The sequence below is a fragment of the Alexandromys fortis genome, unplaced genomic scaffold (genome assembly GCF_014885135.2).
Source record: "Alexandromys fortis isolate MF-2015 unplaced genomic scaffold, M_Fortis_MF-2015_v1.1 scaffold_94, whole genome shotgun sequence".
Classification (NCBI taxonomy): Eukaryota; Metazoa; Chordata; class Mammalia; order Rodentia; family Cricetidae; genus Alexandromys; species Alexandromys fortis.
The window spans coordinates 3,605,468-3,628,107 of NW_026067979.1; the positions used below are offsets into that span (position 1 = coordinate 3,605,468).

The window sequence follows — 22,640 nt, forward strand, 5'->3', positions numbered from 1 at the left end:
TCCCAAGCACCAGTAGCCCCATGACCCCCTGGGTGTTGATGAAAGTGACTCTCTATTGCGACCCCCACTTCCCACGCTGGAACCATTATTCACAAGGATGAACCGAGCCTCGTTGTCTCAGTAGCAATTACTATATGTCGGGCAGAGAACGCTGTGGCAGAATACTTGCAAAAATGGACTTAATTCTTCCCAGCATGACGCAGTAGGATTCAGCTGGACCCACCGTGCACACATTTGACTTCTGGGCTCAAAGCACCAACTTAGCCAAAGGCTATAAGGGGCACTGGGAACGCACAGAGTGGATGCAGTGGGGGCAATGTCCAGTTCTCATCCATCTTTAATGTTACCACTGGAAGTGACAGTAGGATCACTCAGGAGAACAGATGTGTCCAGGTGTGACAAGCAGATGTCTTCACTAAGGTCATCCGAGATGGCTGTGCCAGCATGCAGCATCCTCACACTTCCTCTTTCAATCGGCATACCAACTCAAGTGGGCACCAAAATGTCCTAGGTGTGTAGAGGGGGGAAGAGATGTGCCTGGGGCTACTGGGCTAGTAATGGTGGCTGTAAGAAACTGCAAGTGACTTCCATGCTCATGTTCTCAGCGACAATGCCAAACAACACACACACTCACACACACACACACACACACACACACACACACACACACTGAGGCAGTCTCTTGCTCATATTCAGAGAAGCTATAACAAGGTTAGCAATGAATATTATTTGTATTAGCAATTAGCAACCATGTGCTACATAGTAGCTGTGTTAAGCATCTACATACATGAAGTCACTAAGGTACCTTATCTAAGCCCAGAGATAAATAAGCCTTGAAGAGTCTGTAAGACTGATTAGTCTAATGAATTCTAAAGTGTCCAAAGGGAAAGTAACGGTGCACCTCTTTGGGACTGTTTTCAGAGTATTAATCCCGTGCTTAAGGAATGCCAGCTCTCCAGTTACATTTCTGACACCAAAGGGGATCGATGGAACGGTTATCTCCAGGACAAAAGAAGCATGCTACCTGTTCTTGGCAGCAGACCAGGCCAGAGACGAGGCTACTCCTGTGTCTCCTTCCCAAAGATGGGGGACATTGGGATTCACATCACTTGTATGCACTAAATGGGAGTTCCACAGGGGTGGAGGTTACAAATTGTATTCTCAACACTAAGCACCGAGTAGGCACAAAACACAAAGACTATGGAATTCTGGGGTAAGCAAGCTTAATACAATGAGACAACACTTGCCTACTGAGGGTGATGCCTCTTCACGCCCATGGTGTGCTGGTTAGGTTTTGATGACACAAATCTAGACATACCAGGGAATAAGGAATCTCAATTGAGGAACTGCCTTTACGAGCTTGACCACTGAGTAGTTGCTTAATTGCTGATTGACATAAGGCCACTGTGGGCAGGATCAGGTGCCTCGGCTACATAAAAAAGATATCTGAGCAAGTCAGTAAACGGTGCTTCTTTGTGATCTCCTCTTCAGTTCCTGCCTCTGGGTTCCCGCCTCGAGCACCTGCCCTGGCTTTTTTTCTGATGATGGATTATAACCTGGAAGCCAAATAAACCCTTCCCTTCTCCAGATGCTTTTAGACATGGTGTTTATCACATCAAAAGAGAAGCAAACAAGGACACCTGGGAAAGGGGAACTGTGTGTCAAGCTATAGGTGCCATTTCCTTTGCATGCAGAACGAAGTTATTTACCCAGTGGAACTCAAAAAATGCTTGCCACTTTAATTTTAAAGTCGAAGTAAAGAGAATTTAATTATGCGAGTAATATAGAACACGGTGAGATGCCCATCAAAATTACTTCTAGAAGGTGAAAGTGGTTTCCTTTTTTAGACAACGTAGTTAGAGCAGCTGAAAGATCTACGCCGGTACCATGTCCTGGAATACAGGGCTTGGAAATCAATGGGATCACCTCTCTGAATTAAGTATGCACAAATGAGAGCGGCTGACATCCATATAAATCAGCTCAAGTAGCCCTCTGTGTACCAGACCATTAAGAGACAAGCAGAGAAGAAAATGCAAATGAACGTTATCTGGGGGCATGCTTTCTAATGGAAGACATCCCTTAACACCTGCATGGAGAATCATGACAAAACACTCAAGTGTTTTTTTTTTAAATGCTGCTTTCCATTAAAAAGAAGGCATGATCCAGAAGTAGAACCTGAGGCTTCAAAACAAAACAAAATTTGAGACGCAGAATAGAGTTATAAACAAGAACGCCTTTTGGATACTGCCTCCAAACGGCTTCTATAGTCATTGCAAAGCTTTACACAGCGTCTGCTTCTTTGAATTTTTTTTTTTCACAAAACACAGATATAACCACAATCTAACTCCCCAAATAAACATCTGCAAAGCACATAACCAACAATATGAAATCCACTAGTAATTCCTGGAAAGAAACTCTAATCCCACCCACACCCAGAGCACACTGTAGCTGTGTGACCTTGGGGTCACTTAGCCACACGTATTTCCCGAGTGTGACTAACTGTGCCTTAGGCACTGTAGCAGGCTAAGGAGAAAAGAAAGCAGGGCAAATCTTGGGGTCTCTGGTTGCTGTGATCTAGTAGGGAAGGTTGTGAATGTCCTACATCGACACAGCAGTCAGACACAGTTGCTTTCCTTATGAATATCAAATACTTTGGCTTCCACATTTACCTTCTCTCCACTGTTAGCATTAATTCTATTCTAGTAGACATTCCTTAATATCCATATGCCACTAGGAGAGCATCTTCCTCTGAGAAATCTGTGTCATGAGGTAGAGTACCTAGACAAATTTGAAAGTTTCAATTTCACTTTCTTCTGTACCCTTCTGTACTCTTGCCATAGACATAGAACCGAGTAATGGGCTCAGTCATGTGACTTGCTCTCATTGATGGGATGACAGAGATGGTTATTGCTTGAGTATTTTAGCTCTACCATTACAGAGCATGGGCAAAGCCATCTGTGACCACCCTATATTAGCTGGTTCCTGCAGATACATGAGAAATAAGTATTAATTGTTGGGTCCCATGAGTCTGGAGGTGATGTGTTACATAGATTTAATATAACAGACCTTCAGTAACATACGTACTTCATATGCTTTCTTACCTCTCAACACCCAAAGGCATCTTGCCTCTTGGGTCATTACGCTATGCAGGGGTTTCTGTAGAAAAACCATGGAGATACATCCGTCTGCTACCTGACAGTTACTTTACATGGATCATGTCTAATACCTGCATGTGCTCTCTAAGATGAACATACTACTCCTGTTTCATAAGGGAGAAAACTGAGGTTCCGGGAGATTGAATTAAAATTATACAAAAGTAAAGTTATATATACCTGAGCCTGTATGATTCCAAACACAAAGATCACTCATTACATTATGTGCCTTGTAGTTCTTACTGTTTCTCTCCGAGCAGCCAAGGTAAGGTTCAGCAAGATGGCCTTGAGACCACATGGTAGAAAATAGTGAACCAAATTCCATAAGTTGTCCTCTGATCTTCACCTACATCATGGAGTGTGTGTGTGTGTGTGTGTGTGTGTGATATGATTTTTCTTAAAAGATCAGCAAGGGGGTTGGAAGAAATAGAGGAGAAGGAGAAAGAAAGGGGAGGGGAGGAGGGGAGTTTGCTCCTTTAACCCCTTTGGAGCAGCCTGGGAGAGAAGGTGTCTCAGTTGAGGCTCCTCCCCACAACTAGAAGAGGGATGTTTGTACGTTCATACCCTCAGGATTTCCAGAAATCTAAAGAGAGCTCCTGAGCTGGCATGGCTTAAGGTGGAAAAGCCAACTTATCTGTAATGAGGATTTGCCTTCCTTCATCCTCCAACGTACCTACCTACCACTTCCCATGATGACTTTTAAGGGGCTTTCCAGAATCTACCTCTGGAAACCTCACTCTGAGGCTTTTGATGGAGAACTTCCTGAGAAGGGGTGGTGAGCCCAGCCAGCAATGCCAGCTCCTCCTAGTCCTTCCAGCTCTTTGGCAGAAAAAAGGCTGAGGCAAGAGAATAAAGGAAGGATATGATGCTATGTATACTGACCCTGGTGCCCAACCAAAGAGGAGACCATTGACACACCTGCAGATGGGAGTCTAAGGCCCTTCACGGTGGCCTCAGAGCTGCCTCCTTTTCTGCTCAAGCCTGTCATCTCTCAGCCTCATGATTAAAGGGAGTTTGACTTGGCTGTGCCAGCCACCCAAGTGACAGCCTCTTAACCTTACACACCTAACTATCAGGCAGCACAGTGATGCATCCGATGTCAAGAATAAAAAAATAAGACAAGGCGCTCTGTAGGCAGAGGTGGGCAGATCTTTGAGTTCGAGGTGAGCCTATGTAGAGTGAGTTCCAGGGCTGTCAGGGCTGCACAAAGAAACCCTGTCTGGAAAAACGAAACGACACCCAACGGCCTTAAAAAGTCTGAATTTCGGTAATTCTTTCAGCTCTGCTCTTGCTCTCTGTAGTCTCTTATGCTTACAATGCAGAGCTGTCGGAGCACAACTCAAAAGGGAAAGCATCGCAGTACAATGTGTTGCGTCCACACAAGATGATATGGCAAATAAATGGTTTCACTATTTCTTACTAAAGCGAAGAGGAAATCCTACCCTACAACATATAGATATTGTAAATACAGTATATGCACTTAAATCTTTAAAATTCAGGGATAGCAGACAGGGAAGCTGCTGGACATGGTGGCTCATGCCTTTCACACCAGCATTTGGGAAGCAGAGGCAGGCAGGTCTCTGTGACTTCCAGGCCAGATACTGTCTCCAATATTTAACCATGTATGTATATATGGTTAATTTTCTCCCAATCCTAATTATCTGGCCCAGCACTGTGCCGGCAAAACTACATGCATCCTAGAAATGTTGAACTGCTGAGTTCCAAAGCTATCCTGTGGCCTTATTTATGTATTTGCTTGTCAATACATAATAAAAATAAAAACGAGATTAAGTTTATAAATAGAAAATTGTGACCTCTGGGCTTTGCTGTTTTCAGCAAACTAAGGCAACAACAACCGTCTAAGAATTTGCAGTATATCAAGTTACAATCATTTAAATATAAATTTAGGTTACCAGTAATTAAAATGTTTTACAAATTAGTCTCTCTGATTTGCTAAGCAGGCTGCTGGCCCTGCTGCTCTAAGGTGTGCGGCATTGCATTTCCGGTTGGTATTGAGGCAGACCACTCTTTGGTAGTAACCAAGCCACTGCAAGCACTGTTTTATCCTCATCAGACCGTGGGATAACGCTGACACCTACTTTTAATTATGTAAGCAGGCGTGTCTATCTGAGACCTTGCCGCTTCTAGAAAAGAAGACGCATTTTCAAAGAGCTGCTAGGAAGAGGAAAGGGTTGGAACCAGAGCTCAGTTGTAGAGTGCTTGCCTAGCATGCATAAGGCCATGGGTTCAATACCCAGTGACAAAAAAGAAAACAAACAACGGTAGACATATGCAAACGTATACAGCCTACTCTCAGGATGACTGCAGGGGATAGATTTTATAGTCCAGAGTGATTCTTGAAACATTGCCTCCTGTGGGTATGACCACAGACAGCAACCACGGGTAACAAGGATATAGCCTTCTCCCTAAAGCCACAGAGAGGGGAGCCACGGGGAGAAAATAGCTAAAGAGAATTGTCAGATCAGCCAAGAAGTTATATTGTGCAGTCTGGGGCAGATGACTGTATCCAGACGTTCAGGGACTCGAGGGGAAAGAAGAGGTCAACTCAGCTGGAATGATTTCATTAGGGTGAGTGGAGGAGGCAAGGGAGGATGAAGAAGGGGTGATGCATTCCGGGGAAGCAGATACACAAACACGTGGGCATGATAAACAGGACAACACGGGAAAGGAAGCAGAGCTGTCTGCCTGGCGCTGGCTACCTGAGGGAGCGAGGCATGGGAAAGCCGGCTCCCTTTGGAGTGCCTGTCACTGTATTCTCCTTGTCTCACTGTTCCAATCTGAAGCCCGACTAAGACTCCACGCTACGACCCCCTTTAAAATAAACCCTCAAATTAGTATGTGAGCTTTGGAGGGAAAAGGTATTGATAAGAACTTGAGAATGAGAACTACTCAATACTTCTAAATGACGGGACAATTCTGGTTACGTTTTTCCTAGAATATTGCGTAATAACTTGGGAAGGGAATCTATGATGGGCAGAAGTAGTATTCTATAAAGTATTTCTAAATTTATTCACAAATACTTACTGACCTAGTGGATGTTGTAGCTAATCTCTGTTCTCTTGAACTTAATCAAATAGAGTCACATCGTCAAGTGAACAGGTGCCCTTTTCTGTGTTCTAGATGCACCAGGAAGAGCATCTCACAGATATCCCAGTTCAGGAGACCAAGGAAATTTCCTTAGAGCCAAGACCTCAATTGGTTGAGTAAAGAGCGAAAACTCTGGGCCAAAATATTGGTCTGATATTTGAGGAGCTCCAGGAAGGGAAGTTTGTGTCTAACCCACAGTGAGTGTATGGGGATGTGGGAGAAGCTGATGGCAGGTCAGAACACACAGGTCAAGACACACAGGTCAGAACACACAGGTCAGAACACACAGGTCAGAACACACAGGTCAGAACACACAGGTCAGAACACACAGGTCAGGACACACAGGTTAGAACACACAGGTCAGAACACACAGGTCAGAACACATACACAAATAGGTCAGAATACACAGGGACAGTGTGTTCCACTCAGGGACCTGGAACATGTTTCACGCTATGAAGACTGATAATGATGGGGTCAGATTTAGATTCCAGAAAAATCACTCTAATTTAGTCCTGGAACATGGATGACAGAGGGTAACACTGGTGATAAACTAGTCAGGTTACTGATGAATATCGGGCCATTATCAGAAGTGAGCAACAGACATGCATATTTAAATGTTGTAACCCACATGGCTAATTTATGACTGACTGATGGGAAAAGAAGAAAATGAAAAAAAAAAAAAAAAAAAAAACGGGGGCTGGAGAGATGGCTCAGAGGGTAAGAGCACTGGCTGCTTTTCCAGATTCCTGAGGTCCTGCTTTCAATTCCCAGCAACCACATGGTGGCTCACAACCATCTGTAATGAGACCTGGTGCCTTCCTTGCCAGCAGTACATTGTCTGCTTAATAAATAAATAAATCTTTTTAAAAAAAAAAAGAAAAGAAAAAACCACCTGTGTTGACATTCTGACTTCTGAATTAAAAGCTTATACACTTGGTATCGTTATTCAAAGATTGAACAAAAAGTCTCCAATGTGGTGACCGTTGAGTAATGCTGATGGATAAGTAAATGGGTTTACTCTAAGATAAATTGTGCTTGAGGCCATTTAGGCAAAGATGTCCTGACACAGATGGAAACAGGTTCCTGGAGCTTGAGAGGAAGGGAGAGATATCAGAGTTGGAGAGAGTCCCGAGGTCCTCAGTATAGGGAGATGTTGACCACATCGATAAGATCTTCCAGGGTGAAGATACACAAATGGCCAATTAATATTTGAAAAGTGTTCAATATCCTTAGCCATCAGGGAAATACAAATTAAAACTGTATTGTGGTTCCATTTCACCCCAGAATGGCTCTCATGAAGGAAACACCATGGTGGCAAACATCAGAGAGGCAACAGGGGACCAGGAACCCTTACAGCTGATGGAAGCACAAATGGTCAAGACCGTGCAGAAATTACTGTGGAGTTTCCCCCCAAACACTGAACATAGGACTGTAGGAAGTCCATGTGTGGATGTGGATAGTGTGTGCAGAAAATGTCCACCATAGCTTTCTCCTGGATATTTACAGCCCAAAGACTGTTCTATGTAGAGACTGCTCGTACTGAGATTAGCTAAACCTGTCTCCTTGATCCACCTGTATACTATAAACCCCACCTCCACGTTCAGCTGTGTAACAACCCTGCCTTTGTGTTCAATTCTATGTAATAAACACTCTGAGCTTCCGGGCTGCTGTGGTTTCTCCACCTGAGAGCCCAGACCACCCAATCCCAGCTTTTCATACCTCATGGGAAAGGGGCTGTTTGGGAGGAAGGAAGAGAGCCTGTGAGAGCCAGGGAGGGAGAAAGGGACTACAGTGAGGAGAGGAATAAGAACAAAATGTAATGGCATGCATTTACAAAAATCATAAATGAAACTCATTATTTTGTATTCTTTAAGATAAAATTCAAATGAAAATATTAAAAAGAAAGATCCCCAATTTTGAGCATGATAAATGAAAAAAAAATCAAACAGCTTAGGGAAAAGCACCACACTCAAGGGAGGCTAGAGAAGAGGCTGGGGAGGTGTACCCAGATAAAGTAGGAGAAAGGGGGAAGAGGGAGGAAAACAGAGGGAGAATAACGTGTTAGAAATCAGTGGGGAAAAAGTGTGGGGGTGAGGGTGGCCAACAGTTTCAACTGCAGAGACCAGGTAATAATAATAATAATAATAAGATATTTAATGTATATAACACACACATATATATGTATGTTTTAAATATATATATATAAAATATATATAAAACTGAGATGTGAACTTAGATACAAAGACAGTGGTGGGATAAGCAGGAGCAGGTTTGGGATTTAGGAGTCGCTGGGACCAGACTGCCTAGCGCTCAGGCCAACCACGGAGGCAAGAGACACATAGAGCTACAATACCTCTTTACAGAAATGGAGGAAAAAGATGAAGGTGGGACGGGTGGAGCACATTTTAAAAAGTAGGCAGAAGTGAGGGGGCCGGAAAACGCTGACGTAATGAAGCCAATTGAAAGAGAGAGAGGTAAAGGAAGGACGGGGTCCTGAGGAGAGGAGAGCCAGAAGCCGAGAACAAGTCAGTGGATTGAGCCTTCCATACCAGACCACTTCTCCCTCCAGCAAGATGGGGAAAGGACCAGGGGTACGACACTGAGGAGAAATAATAACAAACTGCTCTTGCACCTTGAATGTGACTTGAGGTGAACATTGGTACACAGTAGGAGGCAAGTGGATCCATGAAAAAAAAATTCCTGTATATTTTAGAGTTAGGGCTCTCTGCCATTGATTTGGAAAGAATATGAAGCTATTTAATTCCATGTGTCTTTTAATGTTTAGAGCCAGAGACTACAGAAAAGGCCCTACTACATGCTTCTTGTCAAAGTATTTTTTAATTAATTAATTTACTTATTATGTATACAATATTCTGTCTGTGTGTATGCGTGCAGGCCAGAAGAGGGCACCAGACCTCATTACAGATGGTTGTGAGCCACCATGTGGTTGCCGGGAATTGAACTCAGGACCTTTGGAAGAGCAGGCAATGCTCTTAACCACTGAGCCATCTCTCCAGCCCCTTGTCAAATTATTTTTAAAAGCCATACTGAGTTCACCACAAAGACAGTGAATTCAGTACCTCATGTTGCAGTGTTAATACGAGAGACAGAGAGAGAGAGAGACAGAGAGAGAGACAAAGACAGACAGAGAGACAGAGATTTTAAAGGGGCCATGAACACTGTTGGTGTTTACTAGAAAAGATTTTAAAAGCATAACCCAACAGCTGCTTAGAAACAGATGTCTGAAAATTGAGAGACCCAATTACGAATTGAAGAAACTACCTTCATCAGAGCTATCTGAATGCACTCAGAACTGGATTTTAGACATGATCATCAGTTATCTTCATAAAGAGCCGCCTAAATTTCAAAATGGATTGCTAGTAGAAAAGAGCCTCGTGCATTTTGCCCTTGGCCTTCTTGTTAAGGAGTCACTCCTCTGTCCCTAGGCTCTGCCTCCCCAACAGTCACTTAGTAATAGATTAGGCCAAAGCTGCAGTCCCTTGAAATCAAGCAAAAGCAGGCTTTGCATATTAATTAGTTTGGGGAAGTCAAGGGATATTTTCCTAAAACCCAATGAGATGCAAATTATGTGACCAATGGAACTCACCCGCTGGGTAGCAGGCCTCTATGTGAGGGAGGACCTGGTCGTAAATATCTTCTTAAACAGCCCCATAACCAATGACATTTGAGTCACCAGTGACATTTGAGCAGCTAAGCTTGGACCCTAGGTTTATATGAGTTAGTGTCTCGTAATTGGGTCTCTCTGAAACGTCACTGTTGATTTTTCTGTAAGAATGTTGCTAATTATGATGAGACTTGTGTTTTCAAAAACCAGAAGCTCGCAGGTGGAGAGCCACACCATCCTGGGGGAAAGGGCAACTAGACAGTAGAGTTTAAAAGGGACCCTACATCTTAAAAACCATGTTGAGAGTGTCAATCGGTGACTTTGAAAATCACAAGGAGAGAGAAAAAGCTACATCCTGACAACCTCTGCCCTGTCACCTTGCACAGAGGCCCTGCTCTTCCCCTTAGGTGAGCTTTTCTTGTTTGTTTTTTTTTTTTTCAAGCATCTTCTCACCCAAAAATCGTCCAGCATGGGGAAAACCTGAGGCCCTAGTTTTTTGCTCTGGGCACGAAAATATCCAGGGCTGGAGCTACATTTCTGCTCAAACTTCATGCCAGAACACTCTGTGCTCTAGGCTGGGGGTCTGGCCGCCAGGCACAGCCTCTGGAGGGCCGATACCTGGCGCTGTTTGTGGTGCTGAAACTCTTTAGGCGTGAGTCTGCAACCCACCCAGAGGCACTGGGTCGAGTGGGGTGAGGCTCCTGGCTGGGGTGGACTTGAGGAGACTTTGGAAACAGTCACATCCCATAGAGCTACGGCCAGCTCCACCATTAGGCCTCAAGTCTACCTCACTAGCTCAGGTCTGTACTTTTCCTGGCTCTCTCCACACCCCCTTCTCTCTTTTACAGCACTTTATTTACCTTTGCACATTAGGCATGGCCTTCCCTGGTGCCATCAAGGGTGTCATTCTCCTTCCACAGGTAATCACTTCTCTTTGGTCCCACACACGTTTCTTGTTTTCTCTGCCCACTCCACCCCAAACACCACCCGACTTAGCAGGATAGTGTTACCTCAACAGCTCCGTGGGCCAAGACCTCACTCCAGGCAGAACTGTTCATTGGCTTTGCCTTGGCAATGAATTAGAAGAAGAGAATGGATGCTCAAATGGATGCCCTTATGATATATCTAGAAAAACAGTGTTTGCAACAGGCAGTGGAAGGTGAGGAATGACCTTGGGGGAGGTGTGGTGAAGCACACTGCTGATAAGAGACTTCTGGCAGAGGAAGCTGTAGTTACTACTGTCTGTGTGGCAAGTCTTAACTCTGCGCCTGCTCCAGTCTGTACCGTCCTCCGCTGGATCCGAGTAACATATCCATACTATGTTTCTGCTAAAAGCATCGTGTGCACAATTCTATTTACTGTAAGGCACAGTAATGGAGGAAACATAAATAGAACAGAGAGGGTTAGTCAGGGGAGGAGGGTGTGTGTGTGTGTGTGTGTGTGTGTGTGTGTGTGTGTGTGTGTGCTTGCTCGCTCACGCATGCGCAGGCACGCTGGGGAGCAGATCAAAACTGTTTAATCAGCAAGAACATGATTCAGCAGTTGAGAAATGTAAACAAGTGGTGAATCTGCTAGCTTTGGTCAAACCCTAGAAGGACCCAAAAGATGACAGCAAACTCCAAGGCAGGCAGTGCCAGCAAGATGCCGGCCCTCTCCCTTGGACTGGAGGCAGAGGCTGGCTCCACCAGTAGATGACCAGGGTGACCTCTGGCTTTTGCAGTGCACACACATTTGGGATGGGGTTAATGACACCTTCCAGGGAGCTCCAATTGAGTAAACAAAAAAATGCCTTGCCCTGTTCTAATGGATCACATTATTCCAAGGCCTAAGCCTCCATCCAGGCCCCTGCAGCTGCTCTGCAGGTCAGGCAACCAATAAAGCAATTAGCCAATGAGAAAACTCTTCTTCCTGGAGGGGGACTTAGGGTTTGCTGCAGTTGCTGCACTTTGCTTTAGGTTTTTAAACAGGCAATGCAAGTCACCCCCCCCCCCAGCCTCTTATGTCAGGCTCCAGGATAAGGACAGTGAAACTGTGTGTTTTTTAAGACTGCTATTTAAGGGGCTAGTCCCTTGTTCAGCACAGCCTAGCGAGCCCACTGCTTCCTGTTCAATTAGTCTGAACCATAGCTGAACTCTGCCCTTTGAACTCACTCGGCAGATAAATACATTAGCTCACCTACGGAATCATTAATATTTTTCAATCATATAAAACAAACAGAAATGTCCCAAAACAACCCAAGAGGTGGCCCGTTGAGAATAATCCATGTGCCATGTTAAAAAAAAAATATCGCGAGTGGAGTTACTTACAGAACACAAAGGGGCCAGGAAAGAAAGGATGGGATTGTGCCAATAGTTCAAGGGACGAAGGGACTTTCATTTTCATATCTGCAAGCAAGAAGAGCACTAGCCTTATGCAGCAACGTCCAGTTCGTCTATAGTGCTCTCCACAAAACCCTGTACTTTATTCTTAAACTGGCTTCTACTGTTTCCCTCAGAGCACATGGCTCTAAACCCCCACTTCTTAAGTGGTTTCGGTATCCATGATCATATATGGAGTTCAAGATATAGCACTTGGAAGGACAACTCTATTCTTGATTAGCTACAAACACACCAAAATAATTATTGTGGCACCAAGGGTGCTTTTACATGAGCCAGTTTACACGAGCCAAGTTAGTGGTTTGGTTGAGATCACCCTAGATTAGGAAATGATATTGCTAGTTTATGCGTAGAAACTGATTTCCATTTGTGGGAAAAGTGGGCTGGGGGGAGAAAGATGCTAAATACATCTAATTTATCTTTATCTCTGCATGTCATCTCGGAATGATCAAAACATCCCCAGCTGTGTCACACTATATATTTCAGTCTGATTTAATTTCACTTCCCACGATTCTCCTCCCGACCCCCTCCCTTTTCATTTTTTTTTTTTTTGGTTTGGCTTGGAATGTGGGCTTAATGCCCAGCTATCCTAGATGAGAACACTTAGAGGAATATCATAAGCACGAAGGGTAAATCTATTGAACGAGGGTCTTTAACTATGTGGTTTCCTTAAAGGGAAAGGCTGGATCAATAGGATCAATATGAAAGGTTTCCCTGGCCCTGCATAAAAGGGTAAGGGCTTCTCTTTTCACTGGTTTAACTTTACTCTCTGACAAATGCAAATCAATGGATCTGTGTTTACAACAGATTCCCTAACAGACTCAGCTTGGGCAAAGCCCAAGGCCTCACCCTAGAGGTGAGGAGACCAAGCTGCCCCAGGGAGATGCTGTAGGGAAGGATGGGGAATATGCTGGTTATAGCCACCAAGCAACAACTGGTGTACTGCACATTCAGACCCCACTGCCTGTGACCTCCCCAAAGAGGGGAGCAAGAAAGATGCAAGACAGGCAGGTTCCTTTAAGAATGCCCAGGCAATATAAAGCCACGTTCTGGGATCTGGTGAGCCAGTGATCTAGCTTCCTAGCAATACAGATCTAAGAGGCCAACTGCACAGGAGCTGTACTGAACATATCTGCAGATGGAGAGGTAAACATCTGAGCTCCGTGAGCGCTCATTTTGCCCTTTCTTAGGTGGTAGCTGGGTCTTCTCAGTAATGGCCAGGCAAACCACAAAAATTGCGGGTTCTTTCTCCGTTAATTTTTACCTTTCCCTTGAAAAATGTGGCGCCTTCCAGAAATTACATGATTTCAAGTCAATACCGGTTACTGAGAAATTATTTTTCTTCCTACAGGAGAAAGTATATGTATATTTGATTACAGGAGCCAAAGTCCAATGCTGATTAAATTACATTGGAGGTGTGCTTCCAACCCAAACACAGTCTGCTTTTTACAGAAAGAGTAATGGATCCCCACGTGGTGACAGAGGCACCAAGGAGGAATGCCGAGCCTCCTGGCCAGCCCTCTGGAACAATCTGTGTGGGATTTTTATTCATAACAAGCACCCACAGCTTCTAGGAATCCTGCTTTCTGAGTGAGACAATCTCTGCCTCTGTACCTTGTCCACCAGAAGTCACACAAGTCTGGGATATCTAAGCCAACTTCCCTGCCCCCTTCTTCCCTACTCCAACACACCCTGTGTGATCTTTACAGTCTCTATTTTGCCGATACTTGAGAAATATCTCCCTCAAAGGCACTGAGGGTAGTTGAAGGGAAGGTTGGACTGAAGAACCCTGGTCTTGTCTCTCGCCAGGAGGAAGCTGCCCTGGCTCCTCTGCCCCAGGCAGACTAAAGGACAGCCCAGGACTTCTCTTGATGCACTCAGTCCAGGAAGAGGAGTTACTCCTCTGCAGGAAATGGCATTCCTCAGTTTGGTGGGGGAGAAAAGTGTCCCAAAAAGGGTGCACACCCAGAGAGTGTGCAGATGAAGTATGAACTCCAAGGCACTCCAATCGTGGCCTCTTCCCCAGGGCCATTTGTCCAGATAATTATTTCTATTTATGCCCTCTTTGTTTCTCTTCCTTTGGTAAGAATCCAGAAACTAAATCTCTCTGCTTTTTCTATGAGGTTTTCATTTCTCTAGGGATTCCCCAGAATGATAGCGCCTTTTGCAAAGATATTTTCTGACAGCCCTCACCATTAGCCATGACAGAAGCAGTGCTTCCTTCCCAAGAGCTTCCCAAGTCACTCTGGTCTCCTGTGCAAGTGGGCTTTTTAAAGAGAGAAAAGCCAGAGAGAGGTGGTCATAAAAGAAATTCCTGGAAAGTAAGTCTTGGGTTCTGGGCTCTCTGGCCGGTCCTGACTTAAGAATAGAGGGATTGATAAGACATTATGGGGACAAAGAGAATGTGGACCGATCAATTTAATCCTCACCCTACACCTCTCATCCGGAATCCCGCTGTTTAGATTCTAAATGGGGTGTGTGTGGGGGGGGGTATAAGGCAAGACTCTGACTTAACAAAGGCTCACATCAGCTCTCCTGGAGGACAGTGGGCCAGTTGCCTTCCAGTCCAAAAGGAAACCATCGATGCTTTTGGGGGAATCTGGTGACCACATGGCTTTTAGGGAGTCTATAGGGTACTTTGTGATCTTCAAAACTAGGGTGCTCTGCGGGGGCTCCATTGCTTTAAGAGAAGTCACTGGTGGGAAGATAAATGACCACTTGCTTTTCCCCACATTTCAAAGCAGAACACAATATTTCTATCTCTCTTCTCCCCCTCCTCCCCCTCCCCCCTTTTGGGAGAGAGTAGGAAAACACCTCTTTGAAAAAAAATTAGTTCTCTCTATATACAGAACTAATATATATATATATATATATATATATATATATATACTAAAACAGCTCTTGCCCTCTCCTAGAAAACCCACCCCAATGCTTCTCAAAGAGCAAGCCACCATTTAGCAAGGAAAGGGGTTAAGAACTTAGCTCTTTCCTCTCCCCCGTAGAGGGAAAGAAAAAGTTCTAGAGTTTTCTTATCTGGCGGATTGGACGTGTGTCTCAGAGCAAGCCCCTCTCCTCCCAAGCCCCCTCTCCCCCCCCCACACATCCCGGATAGGCCTGTGACCTCAAAGTCAGGTGGGAAAGTGCGGGGTGGGTGTTCTCCTAGTAGCCTTGCCCTAAGATCCCGGCCACAGTCAAGAGTCAAGACAGAAGACAAGCTCCTTCCCCTGGTTGACCCAGTTGGTTCACCGCAGAGCGGGCCATTTTGAGGAATGAAACCGAGACACGACATTCCAGGCAGCTTTAGACACAGTCCTTCTAAACTTAATCGAGAACGAATTTCAAAATTAAGGGGGGCTTTCCCGAACAGTTTTGATGAAAGAGAGAAAGAGAGAGAGAGAGAGAGAGAGAGAGAGAGAGAGAGAGAGAACACGAACCAGCCAGAAGGACAGGGAGAACCCAGGAGTGCAGAGAGTGTACAAGACGCTCACAGGGGTGGGGAAGGGGGTCCAGCAGTCCCGCGCAAGGCTAAGAAAACCCTAGCGAGAATGGAGCTGGCTCCGGCGACTGCTCATGGGAGGAGTTGCGGTCAGACCTGAGAACTGGGCCCCAGCTGGTGAAGTGGCCATGGCCGGAGCGCCAGGGATCCTGGGCACTGGCGAGCGCTCTTCTGGGAAGAGCACGCCGAAGTCGGACTTACTGGAAACGCGCCGGATCAGGTTCCAGATCAATGAAATCTGGGTCCACACGTTTACGTTATTGTTGCCAGCATTAATGCTCTTTTAATCTTCTAAACATTATCAGCATCGATCTCCCTCCATATACACATTTGTTTGAGAAAGTGACATAACCACACGGTGGAAAGCCTGGAATAAAAAGAAGTGCGCGGCCCCTCTAATCCACCGCTCCCGGTGGCGTGAAATACGTCTCAAACTCGGAATCACTCTGCTCCCTCGTGTCCCGCCTCCTTCGCAAGCTCCAGGCGACCTCAGTCTGAGTTAGGAAGGCATTCTTTGGGGACTAGGGACTTGAAGCACTGACACCAGTAGTGAGCTTTGCAGTTATTAATCCGATCAGCTAGCAGGCTAACAGATCAGTCTGTTCTGCACGTGTGTAGGATTTGGCCTCCCGGCTCGGGTCATGGAACTAAGTCCTCGGGAGTGGCGGGCTGGTCCCCCGGTTGGAGAAACAAGATGGTGGGGAAGTCTGAGTGGAGGACAGAAGGAACTCTAAGGTGCAGGCCTTCTTCCAGCCCTTCAATTTAGCAAAAAACGCTCTCCCGCGTCATCTATACACTCGCACCGCGCGACTGGAGATGCGCAGGTATGTGTGTCTGGGCAGGAGCAACCAAAGCTCCCGTCCAAACCCTAAGGCGGGCATCAAGTGTGTCCGACGACATCGGGCTGGTTAAGGGCCTTAGACCGCCTGAACTGAGTGGGCTCCATCCTGACTGTCTGGGGACTGTGTCCTGGAGAAGGCCACTCTGTCTTCCCGCAGTTGGCACTAGAGTCGGACTCCGGGAGGGCCAACCTCGGAGGTTACCTCCCAGGAGGCAGAAACCCGAGTTATGAAAGTAACAGCAGCTATGCTATTGTTTTCCTGCGTTGGAAGAAAAAACAAAAACAAAAACCCCAAACCCCTCATCTTTAAAATCTCGGTTTTCCTCCACCTGGCGATGGACTCAGGTTCTTCCCTGAACCCTCGAGGTCCTTCTTAGCTTGCTTTTGTGTGCCGTGCCGAGGCCCTTGAGGATCAAAGCCCTAGGAAGTGTGCTCAAAACTGCGTGAGTTTGTCCTCAGGCCAGGACTTAAAAAAACCGCCCTGCGGGATCCTGTCTTGGGCCACTCCCAGCCTATTCGGCCAGTGGCAACCACTTGCTATTCTCACCACCCAGGGCGCACAGAGTTCCTTTCTCAGACTACTAAATTGGGACACTCTGACACTCCGACACTCCAAGCTTCCCTCCGAGCACCCTCCCGCATCCTCTCTAGAGCAACCTGGGTTTGGCTGTGCAGGTAGCAGAGAGACCGGGCAGATTGGTGGAAGGACCCAATCTTCCGGGTGACTGGATATACTTGACCTAGAGTTTGAAGATGGTGGGCAAACCAAAGGTTTTAAACTCAGAGACCCTCAGACTCCTGTCCAGATGGGTCTCAAAATGATAAAAGGAGAGAGGGAGGGGGGAAGAGAGAGAGAGAGAGAGAGAGAGAGAGAGAGAGAGAGAGAGAGAGAGAATATGAATGGGCAGGCTCCAGGTCCTGTAGGTTCTGGACTGGGTTGGCCATCCCGGGGAGTCGCTGGCTTGCTTAACCCTGGGTCCCAAAGGCCTAGGTCCGGGCTGCTTCCCAGCGGGGTTTCCCATCGATCAATAACAATCAAAAGGCCTCCCTTTTCTCCTCTCTGTGCTTCTGTTCCCTACTCTCCTGAGCACATAATACCTATTTACTTGTCCTGGCTTTTGCCGCAGTGTCTGAAGAGACTGATCTACTGACCCCGTACTGAAAAGCCTCCTATGTAATAATAACCACTCCACACACTTGTAGTTGCTGATAAAACGGCGAGATAAAAAGGAGAAGGCTCTTGTCCCTTTTCACCTAGGGTAATAAAACAGACTCACATTTAAATGTTTGAGCAAAGCCGGGTCCTCAGTGCACTTCTCCCTTAGGCGTCCCCGCCGAGAATCTCTCTGCGGTCTGGAAAGCTTGCCTTCAGGTACCACCAGGCAACTCTGCAGGAGTCGGGCTGAGAGACCCAGGTACCACACTCTTTCTCACGCGCTATCCTAAAAACTCATAGCAAGGCGAGGCTTAACTTTCAAGACGTACACAGGCAGAACCTAGCGTTTTCCAACAGCCTTGTCCTTTGCCCGACCGGCGTGAGGGGGCGGCAGCGCTCCGAGATGGGCCAGAGTACAACAGCTGTCTTCCAGCCTTTTACTGTACCCCAAAGAGCAGCTGCCAAGTTCCTTCTAGCCCCCAAGCGCTGGAAGCCAGCCGAGGCTGGAGCTCCTGCTGTATTGGAGAGAGGGGAGTCTAAAACAAAAGCGTTTACTACACTGGGAGCTGTCGCCAGGCCTCCAGCTTTATCTTTGCTAGGGGCCAGGAGCAAATCCAAAGAAAATGTAGGAGAGGATAAAGAATAAACCAAGGGAGGAAAAAAAAAAAAAAAGATAAAGACGACTGTGAACTCCAAAAGTGCCGAAGCCCACTGATTTTGAATGAAGTTCTCTGGAACAAATCTTTTTGTTTGTTTGTTTCTCTGTTTGCTTTTTTTTTTTCTTTACCCTTTTAGATTAGCAGGGGGAGGTTACTGAACAGTGAACAAAATCCAGCAGTGGCCAAAGGCGGGGGCTGAAGGCGGAAACGCCTCCTCCTCCGGAGCAGTGACCTAGTCCTGCTATGCACCGGACAAGCCCGGCTCGGTGGTGGAAGAAAGTCCTGGGGACCGGAGAGGACAACTGAGCTAACAGATTGAGAGCGCTAGTGAGCAGTGAGCGCCCGATTCAGAACCACGCGAGTCTCAATAGAGATTTTACGCAAATTAAGACGAACACTAATTGTTCTAGAGCGCCAGGTCTTTCCGGAGAGGTCCCAGTCAGGCTTGCAGCTGGGTATTGTATGTCCTCACCAGTGGGAGGTCTGGACACCTAGCCCGTCTGCGGTTCAGGCCTGGGGGTAGTACGGTGGTGGCACTCTCGGAAAGGGGTCTGCGTGCACTAAAGCTCCGCAACTGAGTCAGCCTCCGCAGCCCAGGCTGCGTCTTTTGCTCTTGCACCCACCGCCCACAGCGGAGGTTTCAGTGTTCCTAGAACAATAGAGGGCTGTACCTCGCCTCTCGGCCGCTAGAGGAGGCACAGAGAGCCGTGCCCGCTCCAGAACAATGTAACCCGCGCGTTGACCGGTCCCCTGCCGCGGCTGCTCGCTCTCCCTGCCACGCCGCCGCTAGGCGCACAATCAGCGCCCGCTTAATGCAAAGGCGGAGCTTACAGCCTGCTGCGGCCAGGAAACCTTAACTAACTCGCTTCTTAATTTCTCGGCACCTCTATCCGAGAGCTTAATCTCTCTTGGAGTACTGTCAAACCTCAGCAAACCCTAGCTTGTAGCCCAGCAAGGGCTGCAGGCGAATGAAGCAGGGAGCTCTTTACTCTGGTGCTTCTTCCTAAAGCGATGAATGCGGCCGCGCCAACCTTCGTCTTTGAACCCTCTTTTCTACAGTCAGTGACACCGGAGCCAGACAGACTCCGCTCTTTTAGTGGGTCATAAAGTCCTTGGGCTAACACCAAAGCCTCAGAGAGGTTCTGGCCGTTAGTTCCCGGAGCCGCAAGGGTGTACCTCCTGCCAATGGCCAAAGAAGTTTGCCTGCTTTGGTGGGTAGGAGGGGAGTGAAGAACTCTTTTCCTTTTCTAAGGAACAAAACTCCCTAACAGTCAAAAGCATCTACATAAGGAGACTAGGCACCCTGGAAAACAGAAGAGTGTTGTCCTAAGAAAGTTCAAGTACACCGGTTTGGGCTAAGGGCAATCTTGATTTGCATTGAGTCCACAAAACAGGGCTTCTAGAGGACGCTAAGAGACCCGATCCCGCCTCCCACTGTAGGAGGGGAAAGGTTGGCACACTGATAAGAGGACAAATGAAAGGGAGGGGGCAATGCAAACTCGGAGGCAATGAGTGAGAAAGCAAGAGAAGAAAAAAGGGAGAAGAGAAACAAGGGGAGAAGAGAAAGTGAAAATGGAAGAAAAAGAAAGAGAAGAAAGGGGGAAGTATATAGGAGAGAAGGGAGAACAGCTAAAGACCAGAGCTCACGCACAGACCAGCCCCTGGAGCACGTACAGTTTCCCCCAGCAGCCTGGCTACCGATGCCTTTGAGCTTACCTGCCAGGCGTAAGGCAGACATGCGCTGGAACTCGGGCTCCTGCAGCCACTTCCACATCCTGCGGAAGGTCTCCCTGCCAGATTTGAGTTTACTCCAGGGTTTGGGATTCCGGAGCAGGTCGGAGAGAGTCCCCTGAGACCGGCATAGAACCCTCTGTGCGAAGATAGCCTGTGGGATGCTGTAGCGCTTCAGCTCGGCGGTGATACGCTGGGCCACCTCTTTGGTGTTGATCTCTTCGGCTGCGGCGCCGGCTCCCGGGCCGCTGCCGCCTCCGCCGGCGCCACCGCCCCCTCCGGGGCCACCACCACCTGAGTGAGGCCCGTGAGCCCCAGCCGCGGCCAGCCCGCCCAGCGGAGCCAGCAAACCCGCGGCCGCCCCGCCAGCCGCCCCGCCGCCTCCCGCGCCGCCGCCGCCTCCAGGAAGCCCTCGGGCCAGCGCGTCCTCCGCGCGTCCCAGCAACGCGGCGTGTGGCTCGAAGGCGGTGGGTGGTAGTAGTTTGTCCCCGGCCAGGTGGCCCGGAGCCCCGTAAGCTGCGAGCGGCGGCGGAGGAGGCGGTGGCGGCTGCGGGGCGCTGTGCAGAGCTGGGGGCAGCGCGCTGGGCAGCGGCGACAGTGGCGACCCCATGGTGGGCAGCTCCTTGCCGTAGGGCCCGTAGAGGTGGCCCACCGAGGCCAGCGCCGCCCGCTCGTCGCGCATGAGGGTGAAGCTGCCACTGACGTTGCCCGACAGACGCTGATGGTGATGGTGGTGGTGATGGTGGTGGTGAGGGTGGTGGTGAGGGTGCGGGTGGTGGAACTTGTCTGACACCGTGGAGATGGGTGGCAGCGGCTGGAGCGGAGTCAGCGTAGTGTAGGTGTTGCTCATGCCCATGCCTGGCGGGGACGAGTCGCAGGACATGCTCATAGCGTGGTGCAGCGGGATGGAAAGCTCAGGCCGGTAGTCGCTGCCGTCCAGGATCGAGGCCATACTGGTGACCATGGCCGAACGCGACGCCGCGGCTGCCGCCGCTGCCGCGGTGCCCAGCTCCTGATGCGCGGCTGGCGGCGGCGGCGGGCCACGCAGCGAGCCAGCACCGCCGCGGCCCGCGTGGTGGGGGCTGGGGCTGGCCAGCAGCTCCTGTTCATGGCCCGGGCCCCCGCCCCCGCCCCCGCCGCCCCCGCCGCCGCCCCCGCCGCTGCCGCCGCCGACCGGCCCGTGCAAAGTGCCCAGACTTTCCATTGTCAGCTCCGGGTTCATGGCGCAGCCTTCTAGGTCTTTGGTGAGGCATCGATAGGCGGTGTAGGCAGCCTTCATTCAGTCCATCGGGGCCCGGGGGCGGTGGGAGCGGCGGGGGCTGCCGGTGGGCTGGCTAGGCACGCGTGGCGTGGTTCGGCCACTGGGCTCGGGGGCGGGCGTGGGAGTGCGGGAGTGTGTGCTGGGGCGTGCGTGCGGGTGTGTGCCCCGGGCTGCGGGCGGGCGCGCCCGGGGTGGGGGTGGGGTGGGGGCGGACAGGGCGTGCGTGCGGGAGAGGGGAGGGGGGTAGGGAAGGAGGGAGGGATCACCGGGCCCCGCTGCTCGTGCGGGCGCGCTGCCTCGCCATGTCCGAGCCCACTCTGGCGCCGACGTCTTCTGTTTGGGTGAGCGGGAGCTGTCCAGAAGGGCTCTGCCGCTTGCGGGAGCAGCCAACCTATCCTCCCGGGCCCGGGGCGGGACCGTGCTCGATGAGCATCAAGAGAAACCAATCCGCGGTAGTAGGTACCTCGGAAGGCAGACCTTCTCGGAGCAGCTGCCAATGAATGTGGAAGGGGCGGGGACCAGCGTTTCAGGTTTGGCTGACAGCTCGGTTCGCTCCCCCCGCCCCCCATTTTTTTTCTGCTCCTGGAACCAAGCGTCAAGGAGAAGAAGGGGGGTACTAGGGAGAGAGAAAGAAGCAAGAGTGCGGGGACCAAGGGGGATTATGTGAGAGATGCCTCTTTCTGGGCAGCTGCGATTTGGGTTGATTGCTTCGGTTTCTTTAGTCTCACCTCAAAGCTTTTCTTCACTCTTGTAAGCTCGTGGTACGGTAAAAACAAATGCGCGTCTCCTACCTAGCCACTTCCCGAGAGTCCCTCGTCGGGAGCTAGCAGTCTAGCTTTTAAAATGCAGGCGCTAATGTGTTCTAATGCACGGTAAATTTCCGAGACTGGGATGTGCATAATCTATGATGGGACGGCAGCTCGAACGCCTCGGCTGCCTAAGAGCTCAGGCCGGCCGCGGCGGAAGGTTCACACTGTCGGCGGCGCAAGCAGCCCTAATGCATGCAAACTTAACACAATAACATCATTTAATTACTTGGCCAGCCCATAAATCTCCCAGTTATGAGGCTTCAGATGGGCCCGACTAGATTGCAAAACAAAACTAAAATTCCAGAAGCTGCGGTTTCGAGGTGATCAAATGCTTGCTCCTTCAGAGAACAGGGAAGGGGAGGAGGAGAGAGTGGGGTTGGGGGTGAATATTGTTATTGATATTCACAGCTTCGCAAACTTCTCCTGG

The 22,640-nt window shown here is 48.7% G+C and overlaps 1 protein-coding gene across 3 annotated transcripts in view; it reads right to left on the bottom strand.

The window, feature by feature from the left end:
- Onecut2 (one cut homeobox 2) overlaps positions 1-21,762 on the bottom strand; it is a 51,454-nt gene extending 29,692 nt beyond the window's left edge. For 2 of the 3 annotated variants that reach the window (XR_007594601.1, XM_050157970.1), the window contains exon 1: positions 20,129-21,759. Coding sequence is in view for 2 of the 3 variants with exons in the window: in XM_050157970.1 (XP_050013927.1) it covers positions 20,129-21,422 (1,294 nt within the window). In the remaining variant the exon portion in view is untranslated. Of the gene's footprint in view, positions 1-20,128 lie in introns of all 3 variants that reach the window. The other variant, XM_050157971.1, reaches the window with a different exon arrangement.
- Positions 21,763-22,640: the final 878 nt, after the last annotated feature.